General features: G+C 42.8%; 2 protein-coding genes across 5 annotated transcripts in view; one reads left to right on the top strand and one right to left on the bottom strand.

The window, feature by feature from the left end:
* LOC112152436 (zinc finger protein 609) overlaps positions 1-5,403 on the top strand; it is a 20,948-nt gene extending 15,545 nt beyond the window's left edge. For 2 of the 3 annotated variants that reach the window (XM_024282023.2, XM_024282024.2), the window contains exons 7-10: positions 1,956-2,328; positions 2,433-2,744; positions 4,091-4,169; positions 4,940-5,403. In XM_024282023.2, the coding sequence (XP_024137791.1) occupies positions 1,956-2,328; positions 2,433-2,744; positions 4,091-4,164 (759 nt within the window). In that variant the 3' untranslated portion in view covers positions 4,165-4,169; positions 4,940-5,403. The remainder of the gene's footprint in view (positions 1-1,955; positions 2,329-2,432; positions 2,745-4,090; positions 4,170-4,939) is intronic. The other variant, XM_024282025.2, reaches the window with a different exon arrangement.
* Positions 5,404-9,183: 3,780 nt separating this feature from the next.
* The window catches only part of LOC112152940, a gene marked incomplete at its 5' end in the record, with an annotated part of 3,750 nt that continues 1,796 nt past the window's right edge, over positions 9,184-11,137 (bottom strand). Inside the window, 4 exon segments of one of the 2 annotated variants that reach the window (XM_024282815.1) lie at positions 9,184-9,227; positions 9,309-9,788; positions 9,864-10,292; positions 10,378-10,430. In XM_024282815.1, coding sequence (XP_024138583.1) covers positions 9,310-9,788; positions 9,864-10,292; positions 10,378-10,430 — 961 coding nt within the window. In that variant the 3' untranslated portion in view covers positions 9,184-9,227; position 9,309. 2 annotated transcript variants of the gene reach the window in all.

Consider the following 11,137-nt stretch of genomic DNA (forward strand, 5'->3'; position numbering starts at 1 on the left):
GTTCTCCCCGTGTATGCATTGGTTTTCTCCAGCTTCCTAGGTTAATTGGTTACTTTAAATTGCCGCTAAGTGTGTATGGGTGTGTGATTGAGGCCCTGCGACAGACTGGCGACCTGTCCAGGGTGTATCCTGCCTTCAAGATTAGCTGGGTTAGACTCCAGCAGCCCAGGTTAGAAAATTAATTAATTAATGAATAGTTCTGTGCATCACTATGCGTTAGCTCCTACAATTAGAGGGGTAGGGAGAAGCCGTAGGGTTAGGGGAAGAATTTAAGTCCGGCCTAAGTCACACTTTTGATAGAAAAATGCAACGCTTCTAAACAAATCCCCAAAGCCTGACATAATGCTGCAATTACACCAATCTCCATTCATGCCTCAAATGTGCGTCAGATGCCTCTTTTTCAATGCATGTTTAGCTCGATGCTCAATGGTTGTTCAAAAATGTGCATAAATAAATTAGACGCTCCCGTGGGCGGAGCTACCATCGTGGTTTTAGCCTCATCGGTACATGGGAACAAGAACTGTAAAACTCTTCTAATGCATAAAAGACACGGAAGATGTTAAGATATCAGGTTTATTTTATAAAAGCATCAGGGGCCCGTTTCAAGAAGCAGGTTCAACAAATTTAGAGTTCAAACCTGAACTCAGAGTCCGTGGACTCAGAATTCTCAGACAGAATTTTCGATTTCAGAGCAGCTGAAAAAGTTTGATTTAATCAACTTGAAGTTGTCAGAACCAGAATCAGGTGTGAGCGTTGCGACCATTAAAAGCCCTGATCAATGGAGCAAAGACAGTACGATTCACCATGGCAACGGGAATAAACACCTGTTTCGTACTTCCGGCGACAGAAATTGATCAATTTCTGCAAGCATACGCCGACTACAAGCACTTTTTCCGCAAGAAAAGCAACACAGCTGCAGCGGAAAAATAGAGACAGAAAATGTCTGCAGAGTTAATGCGTACGTCTTTGAATCATTTCAAATACTGAATAAATAATGTCACTTGTTAAGTAAGAAATGGTTTTTGATCTGTTAAGAATTTAACCATTAATCTCTGTAATCGCATGAATGACCGTTTTCCCTAATCCCCCCACCCCCACATACACACACACGGATATCACTGCACGCTAAAAAGAAACACTGTAGCTGCCTGGAATATGTTAAAATACGCATTTATTTAATTTTAAGTGTCAAGACTTAAAAAATAATCACTGAAAAGTTTTTTTTTTTTTTAGTATAAAAGCACTTTCCGTAACCAGGATTCGCCCCAGTTTTAATGTAGAGCTGATATCCAAATGCGATCAGGGTTCCTGTGGAGCAGGAGACGGGTCACGGTATCCAATCAGAACCTCAGCTTCGGCACTTGACGTGTTGATGACGTGATCAGCGGGTGGAGTCCAACAGCAAGTCATCAACGTGGGTTACAGAGAGACAGTTAAAAACAGTCACAGCTCCTGCAGTAGATGGTGAAGCTCTCCATACTGGGAGAGTCTCTGAATGATCTCATGAATCCAAACATGGAGACGTGATTACTGAGGCTTTTGTAGCACTTTTTTTAAAAATACATAAACCTGATCTCTCAACATCATCCGTGTCTCTATGACTTGTAAGTGAGGTACACACAGCCACCACTCTATGTGGCGATCAGACTAAAATAATTGTTGGCGTTAGCTCCAACCACACTTATCTGCAGCATCAGGTTTAAAAACACATTTTTGGACAAACGTCCAGCAGGGAATTTGACGGGCGTTGAAAGTAAGTCATTTGATGTACATTTTGACGTGTGAATTACGTCTGGTGTAAAGGCGGCATCACTCCAGAGAAGAGTTTGGTGGAAGTTGTGGTTTAGTTGGAAGAATTCATGAGTGGCAGTGAAGCTTGTAGGAGATCTGCAAGACAGGTAAGACGTCAGGGAGGTCCAGGTGAGACTGAAAGTGATTGTGACTTTTCTGTCCAGCAGGAAGCAGACTCCCGGTTGTGGTCCTACGTTTACCCCAGCAAATACTCCGAGGCGCTGAAAGCTCAGGAAGAAGAGCGGTGGAAGGAGGAGAGGGAGCGGAGGGGGAGGGAGGAGAGGCAGCGGCCCAGCGAGAGCGTCCAGAAGGAGGCGGGGAAGGAGGGGGCAGACGGCAGGGCACAGCCGCTCCCTGAGGAGCACCAGGACAGAGGGAGGGAGATGCGCTTCCCCCACATGCAGTTCCCCTCGCCGCTGTCCCAGCACCAGGCCTACATGCCCTACCTGCAGGGGCCGTACGCCTACAGCCAGGGCTACGAGCCCAGCCACCCCGGCTTCAGAGGCATGCCGTCAGTCATGATGCAGAACTACCCAGGTGAGACCTTTACTGACCTCTGTCAGCCGCGGAGTGTGTGTTGGAGGTCTGAAGAGCAGTGTTGATGCCTGTCTGAGATGAACCTCTGAATGCTCTGTTCTCAGACGCGTACCTACCCGCCGGCTACGCTTTCTCTTACGGGGGGAAGGCGGCAGTGGGGGAGGATGGAGAGAAGTCGTCCCGGTCCAGTCCGGCGCTGAAGCCGTCCAGCGAGGCCAAAGCTCTCGACCTGCTGCAGCAGCATGCCAGCCAGTACAAAAGCAAGTCCCCCTCCACGCAGGACCAAAAGGGCCCCCACGAGCGAGAAAGAGACGCCGGCCGACCTCGATCGTCCCCATCGCAGCGCCTCCTGCCCCCACATCATCATGTGGGGTACCCTCTGCTGTCGGGTCAGTATGACCTGTCCTACTCCTCAGGTGAGTCTCACACCTGAACTCCACCAGGAGAGATGTACAACGTGAACTCTCGTTTCCACGGCAACTGTTTCACCTGCTCTTTTATGGAGAGAAAATACACTCACCCCTGATTCGTGCATGTGTAATTGTTGATTTGTAACTCATACAAAACATTTTGTGCAAAAATTATGAAATAAAAAAAAATACAATTTACAAAGGAACAACTTAACCCATGAGAACCCATCAGTGTAACAGAAAAATATCAGAAATGTTTTCTGTGCTCACCTTGGTTTGTGATATTTTCCACATAATTTTATTTTTAAAGAAACATGGGTCTCCATGGGTTAAAATTACAACAGCTTGAAACTAACTATACACACAAATCTTAAAAAAGTACACACAAATTGCGTCTTTGCGTTTATGGGACTCCTGAGCACTGCAGACCCAAAAATACTTAAAACAATTTCACTATTTCACTATTCTCAAAATGATCATTGTCCTTTTCTTGTGATGGAGTATTTAGGCCACCATGAAATAATGTAAATAAGTAAGAATAAAGTCAATAAATTATAAGAAAAAAGTCAGCATTTCACAAAAACAAAATAATACGTTCATAACTTGAAAAGTTGAAAATTTTACATGGAAATGTTTTTCAAAATAAAGTTCTGATTTAATGAAACAATTTTGATTTTTTTTTTCTTCATAATTCTACAATTTAATTCTTGAGAAATTTTAACCTTTAATTTATGTAGTTTGTCTTCATAACTTTTTTATTTCATAGCATTTAATTATTTTGCTCTTATTCTTGTTTTCTCTTCCTGCACTTTAGGAAGGTCTTGCTTTTTCAGTACCTTTTTCTTTTTAAAATTACAACGCTTCATCTTACTGTTTTTTTGTTTATGTGTATGTCATTGAAAAGTCTCTGTCAGCTTGCTGTTGCTGGAATATTCCATTGCTGCAGAAAGGCTGGGGGAGAACAAAACACTTTCACATTAAGCTATTGCCGTGATTTTTTTATTTATTTTGTGACACATTTGGATAATAATATGCGTGGGAATTATTTAGACATTATTTAGGCGTTTCCTAATGGTAAATGAGAAAAAATCCAAAATGTTTTATTAGCTTTGTTTTCAGGTAAATGTGGGTCTCTACTTTACTGCTCTGCAGCAGTTTACAGAAAAAAAAGCTTTTGGCTCTTGATCCATCTCACTAGCTGCAAAGATTCAAAATGTCTCAAACTCCTGATAATGTTTGTCTCCATCTGCTGGTTCAGGGGAATCAGGGCAGCTTCAGAACTCCCCTGTTTTTCTGTTTCTTTGGCCCGTTTCTGAGGAGGACGGTTTCTAACAGCCTGTCGTTTCTTCCAGGCTTGTCTTCTTCGGCCATCGTGGCCGGTCAGCAGACGTCCAGCCCGTCCATGTATCCTCCTGCACGGAGGTGAGAGCGGTGAGTCTCGCACACCTGGACATCTGAACACCTGCTGCCTTTGGCCTGCTGGGTTTTTACTAGATACAAATCGTGAGGCTGAAGTTCACTTTACTCTAATAAGTTCTGAAAAATTGATTTTGTTTTAAATAAAGTCAACAATTTGAATACTGCTGAGGTTAACCAGGAAGTTGACAGAAAAACTTTATAGTGTTGTTTTAAGTGGTAAATATAATTTATTGATTTTTTTTTTAATCTGTTTTGTTGATTTTGAGATTTTGATCTCCTGCTCTAAAGTAGGAATTATGCTGACTGAATACGTATTATTTTAATTTTCATATCTCTTGTAAAACGTAAGCATGTAGCAAACATTTAAACATCACATAATAAACCAGGGGTGTCCAAAGTCAGTCCTCGAGGGCCGGTGTCCTACATGTTTTCCAATCAACCAGCCATTGAAACACACCTGATCCAGGTAATCAGCAGCAGATAAGGGTTTCTGGAAAACCAGCAGGTGGCCGGCCCTCGAGGCCTGACTTTAAACACTCCTGAAATAAACAGTAAGAATCGTGGTTCGATCTGTGAATTTAATCTTATCCCCTGCCGGATAAACCCGTGTTGGGATTTTGAAACTTGTTATTATTATTTCCTTACAGTTTTTCAGAATGAGTATTTTTCTTGTGAAAAACATAGTTATTGTGGCTGGACTGCATTTTTAGAAATTCAGATCACCAGTGCTGCTGTAGCTTCCTGCAGATTCATGGATGCGTCTCTGTCCCGGACTCCTGCAGGTCTCCGCCCATCAGAGTCATGTGACGGGACCACGGGTCCTCAGCTCGGTGGTGTTTGCTGTAGTTGGATATCTCTACCTGCAGCCACAGTCGTCCTCCGTGGCGGTGAATAGGCTGGGCGGAGCCACCTTTGGTGCTGTGGGGTTCGTGTGTCTGCAGCTCCGGGCCGCTGTCTCTGAGAGCAGAGCGGCTTCAAGGCACACCACCATCTGATTGTTGATTGTGTTCGCTTCAGCCACGTGGGACCCATGCTGTGACCTTAGCGAGAACCTGCACCTGTGAAGAGACAATCAGAGGGCACGGCAGAGCTGCTGTCAGTTAGTGTAAATACTGTACAGAGGAGTCATTTTAAAGAGCCTGCAGGACGATGGCGGGTTTCCTGTTTTTGTCTCTGTCGCTCCACCTCTGTTTTTCTACTGTTGTTGATCTGATATTAAACTTGCGGCTGGTGTCACGCCGTCTCAGCTCGATGTCTTTATTTGTTCCCCGTATAAAGCAAACTGAGAGCAGATGGTGCCTTTAATAACTTATGAAGATGTCTTAAGGTCCAGCAGCCTTCCTTGAACACTCCCTGAAATCATCACAGAGAAACTCTTCAGTTCAGCTGCTGGTTTTAGCTCATCCATTGCAGCTTTTTGAGCAGATTTAACGTCAGTGATGCAAATCAAGAGAAAATGACTAAAGGAGGCAAAACAAAGAATCCAAATGAATAGAAAAGCTTAAGTGAGGCTGTTAAAGTTTTCAGTCTGGATGAAATGGGGGAATATGCAACCTAAGATACAGCCTTGGTGTTTTCATTCTCATTTAAATATATTTCCCTAAAGCAGGGGTGTCCAACTCAATGAGGGCCAAAATCCAAAAGACGCCTTAGGTGGCGGGCCAAACAGAATAAACATTTATTGACACTCTGAAACTACATTTTTAAAACTTTAAAACCGTAACTTTTTTACATAATTGTGAACGTGCTAGTGTGAATCATAGATACAATAGAGTACATGTAACACATCGACCTCTACTCCCTATTGGCGTTGACGAGCCACGGGGCTCTTGGACCGGTCGCCCTCTCCATTTGATGTAATCGTTTTGACAGGCGCCACCAAGAGTTCTCGCACTTAATCACTGATAACTCGCTGAATACTCAAATGATTTCATTTTTTTTTTTCTGCAAATATCAAACGTAGCTATGATGCAGTACACATGGTTTGGCATATTTTACCATTTATTGTGGGCTTAACATTCATAGAATATACTGATATGGTTATAAGATGTCTGATTTATTTCAAACATGTAAAATGCTCCAAAAAAGGTCTTTAAAAAAATCAATGCAATCATCTTTTATAAATAAAAAAGTAACAAACCAATTTCAATAAATACACATTTGAAAACAAGGTAGGCAGAAGCAAACGCTTATTCCAGCCTATTCCTTTTTTTATTTTTCCAGTAACTCAAATAATTCACAATCTAAACTAAACAGTATTGATGAGTTTCTCCGCCACCTGAGGAACTGGTCGCTCCTCGCTGGTCTGACGGGACAGCTCCACGCAGAACTGACGGGAAGACAGCTCCTGGTCATACTGGGGGAAGAAAGAGAAGAACGAGGAAACAATTTCAACTCAGAGATTTAGATAAGAGAATAAACATAATCAATATAATTGTAAAAACAACCATTTGCACAGGGAGAACTATCATCTTCCCTTTCTAGGATAAACACACCAACTGTAACATCTGAACATCCACGACCATAAAAATTAACCTTAACGACCCACTCCAATGAAAATGGTCTTTTTGTGTTTTTAACATGTTCTTGCAGCATTTTTCTCATAGCAGACGACCGATAGAAAAAATGTTTGGTTGAAACTGCATTTCTGAGTATTTCTTGATTTAATCACAATGGATCAGAAAACCGGATGCTTGAAAATGTTCAGACTAATGATGCAGACTCTGAAATGGGCGTGGCCAAAGTCTCCCCTCCCCCGTGCCCATCCTGGCCTGCTCACACTTCTGCTCTCTTTGGGGTCCAGATGACTCCAACCATATATTGAAGTGTGATTCCTTCCATGACAAATGTGGACAAAGGGGGACAGGATTTTATGTCTGCTATGGACATTAGAGAAACTCAAAGATCATTGATGAAAAAAGTTCAGTGCACTGTCTTGTGGGGTCCAGATGACTCCACTTTTAATATAAACAAGCCAAGGAGAGGGGTTTGTTTACATGTGTAAGACATGATGAGCGTTCGACACTCGTGCTGTTGCAAATTAAAATACTCAAAACTCTACAGCTGCTTTGATCCAATATTGCTTTTTATTTTTGTGCCGCTAATGTTAGCTTGAAGCTGTAAGTTTGCGTGTGAGTGGGCAGACAGAGCTCTTAGCGATAGGGAGGGGTTGCTCTGTGCCAACAGTCCCGCCCACAACCCAGAATTGTATTTCTAATGAGCTACTGCCGCTGTGCAGAACATATGTCTTTAAAAAAGATAATTTTTCATTTAAAACTGAATATTAATAATTAAAAGATCAGGAATGTTTTTACGACAGAAAGAAATACGGTTGGACTGTGATGTTACCCTCTTAAGACCTCTTTTCATCTCTACAGGTCTGTAGAGGTTAAAAGAGGCTGCACTAAAACCCACAACTGAAGATACATTTGGTGTTTTTCTCTCTGTACTGTTCATCTTTGCAGTCTAGCAGGGTTTTTTTCAGTGCATTTTTTATTTTATTCACAGCACACTGTTCTGAATCCTGATTGGCTGTAGAACTCGTCAATCAATCTCCTACAGAACGTGTTCCGTTTGCCACATTTACATGGATTGCTAGTGTGGTTCTCCAGCTGCACTAAGACTGACCAGCAGGGACTCCAGCGGGTCTTCACGTTGATGCAGATGTTGTTCTCACTGCACCATTGCACCAACATCTCCACCTCCTCTGGGTAGTCAGACTCATCGTTGTTGCTGATGTATCCTACTACCGCTGTGTCATCTGCAAACTTGACTATATGGCAACTGGGGTGTCTCACCGAACAGTCATATGTCAGTGAACAAGAGGGGGCTCCGCACACAGCCCTGGGGTGTGCCAGTGCTCGGGTTGAGGGTACAGGAGATGGTGTTGTGGATCCTGACAGTCTGTTGTCTATTTGTCAGGAAATCCAGAACCCAGTTCCCTAGTGTGGGGCTCAGGCCAAGGGTGGAGTTTCTGCAGCAGGGTCTGTGGGATGATGGTGCTGAAGGCCGAGGAGAAATCACAATATTTCCATTGTGTTTAAGGTTTTTACCTATTGACTGCTGACTGACCACATGGAAAATAGATTGGAAAAATAATTTCAAGTGACAGTCTGAGTAAATCAGCCTTCATTTTTGGATGCTTAGCCCTTTTCAAATGTAGGAAAAATGCACAAAAAAAAAATTAGGTAACACTTGACAGAGGCTGTAAAAAATGATCATCCTTTGAAGTGACGTTCTTTTGGAGGTAGATAGCTGTCGCCACTTAATTTGTTCTGTTTAGAACAATTCTGCACCAAGTAGTGGCACTGCTGATCATGTTTACCATTAACATTAAATTTAACAGATAATTCAGTTGTTGCCAATGCTTGTCAAAGACAGTTTTACTGATTTCAAAGTTGCACAATAGTGTCAATTTGTTGCACAGAACAGTTTGTGTTTAAGCTAAAAAAAAAAAAAAAAAATGGACACCAGGAATTCTGGTGTGTGCGTGCACCACTCTGTTCTTTTAAGAATCCTTCCAAAACTTTCAGACAAAATAAAGTCTTTCCTGGTTTCCCTCCATAGTGAAAAACTTCTCAGGTTCAGTTCTTTTCATTGGTTCACTGAAAACAGCGAACCTGCTACCAAATGGATTTTTAGGTTGTTTTTGCTATAATTTAAACACTATGTAGGATTATGCACAATATCCATAATACAAGCATGTTTTTAATTCACATTACCCCCCGGAGGGGGGCACACCCCACCATTTGAGAAACACTGCTCTAGTCAATGAGGTTTCTTTAGTCATCTGTATGGTCAGTTTATTAATGATTGATATTTTTAAATTAAACTCATTTTGTGTTAAGATATGAACATTTTAATGTTCTCAGAGATTTTCTTGTGAAAATCCTGATGCGGCCCAGCCTCTCCCAGACTGCCTCCAGCGGCCCCCGGCTGAATTGAGTTTGAGACCCCTGGTTTACACTGTCTATACAGAAATGCATCCCTAAAATTCTTTGAAAGAAATAAATGTTTGGAGACAAAATTCAGAGAATATTTTTATTGTTCAAAACCCTCACATCTCCATGTCTAGGAAAAAAAGAAAAATACTTCCCTTAGATTGATATACATACAACCAAATTCTCTGTATTGGCTTTTTTTAAAACCAACCTTAAGACCTCTGGGTTTGACCATGGAAGACCTTCTGCTGAAGCTGCTGCTGTTGAGGACCTTGGTCTTCAGAAACATGCTCCTTCAAGTAGTGGATGGATTGGTAGTAGTCCTTGCCCTTCTCATGGTTCTGGCTGAAGGTGGTGTAGGTGCCAGGAGGGTACAGACCATACAGGAGCCTGTAGTCAAAGCCAGGATAAGGAGAACCCCAGAAGCCACCAAGTCCTTGGCCTGGAACAAGCACGCTGGTGAAAGCAGATCCAGGCTGCACCGCCTCAGCCGGGTAACCAAACTCTTCCGTCTGCTGCTGGTAGTTGCCGAGTTCAGCTTCCTTCACAATATTGGAAGTCTCTCCGGACTGGAGGACAGGGCCAGGTGGAGGGAGAGGGACTGGTGGCAGGAAGTCACTGGAGCCCACAGCCTGGGAATCAGCTGCTGCTTGCTCAGAGAAAGATGGAGGAGCAACAACCCACTTGGTTTCTGAACAAACAAGACACTGGTCAAGACGGCCAAGACTCACGGATAACATTCACAGCAGCTTTTTACAGGACTCACCTGGCAGACTAGCTTGAGCAGGTCCTGGCTGTGTGGAACCAGCTCCTTCATGCAACACCAGCACAGGAGCAGAGCCAACCATTGCTGGGCCTGTCTGAACAAACTGGGAGAAACCAGGACCCTGCACAGGGACCTGAACTGCCTCAGACACTCCTGCTGCAGGAACACTGGAAAGCACAGGAACAGCAGATCCTGGCTGAACAGCAACAGGGTATCCTGCCCCAGCAGAGTTCAAGCTGCTGCCTGATGGAACCATGGGATAAACCTGAGGGACATTCTGCACAAACACTGGAACTGGCTGAGAGACGCCACCGCTTGAATGAGAGCGGTAATGCACTGGTGCAGAGCGCCTCATCTGTGCTCCTCTGTGGGAAGCAAAGCTAGTTGCTGCTTGTTGGTCACCACTGCTCTGATCTGTGGATTTGGAGCCTGAAAGCAGAAAGAGCACAAGTTCTGAAGAAGATCAACACATTCATCTACGTTGATGTGTCAGCAAAAGGGAATGAAAGATCACCTTTGGCAGGAAAACCACATGATGGCACAACCAGCACAACAAAAAGGGAAAACCTGAAACATTTACAAAGAAGAAAACATTAGAAAAAAAAATTCTTCTTTTGATATTTTTAGTTAAAACAATGCTTTAGAGATGGTTCTTCTGTCCTACCCCAGGAAGAACTTTGCAGTCTCCATCATGAAGGCCACAGTACAGAAATAGTCATAGGTGAAGGTTTATCAATGTTAGCAGAGACCAGTCCTGACCAATCAGAGCTTAACGTGTTAACAACAGACAGCTGCTGGAGACAAACTCTGAGGAAGAGAACATCAAATCTCTGGTCTGTAACAATAGCTACGTTTACATGTCCCCAAGTAATCGGAATAAACGTCTGATCAGAAATGTGTCATGTAAACACGTTGTTCGGAATACTCTGGCCCGACAGGTGAGTTATACCGGCTTTGGGTTGTATGGGCTCTAGGAAGGTTGTTGACAGAAGCAACTGCATCTTAAAGGGAGTGGAGGGGTGTCTTAGTTCCCTTGTTGTTTGTGCAGCCTCCTTAAGAAATGTCATGGAAATGGAACACACAACTTTAAAAAAACAGTTCAAGAACCATCACAATCAGAGCGTTGAAATATTTGTAATTTCTGTAAATGATAATACAAATAAAATTGAACTACGAACATTTCTGACATGAACTGCACTATTTTTAAGTTTGTAATATGGGTTTTTACATTGATTCTTATGTCTATTGGTATTAGTACTTTTATATGAATTATT

The sequence above is a fragment of the Oryzias melastigma genome, linkage group LG6, assembly GCF_002922805.2.
Source record: "Oryzias melastigma strain HK-1 linkage group LG6, ASM292280v2, whole genome shotgun sequence".
Lineage (NCBI taxonomy): Eukaryota > Metazoa > Chordata > Actinopteri > Beloniformes > Adrianichthyidae > Oryzias > Oryzias melastigma.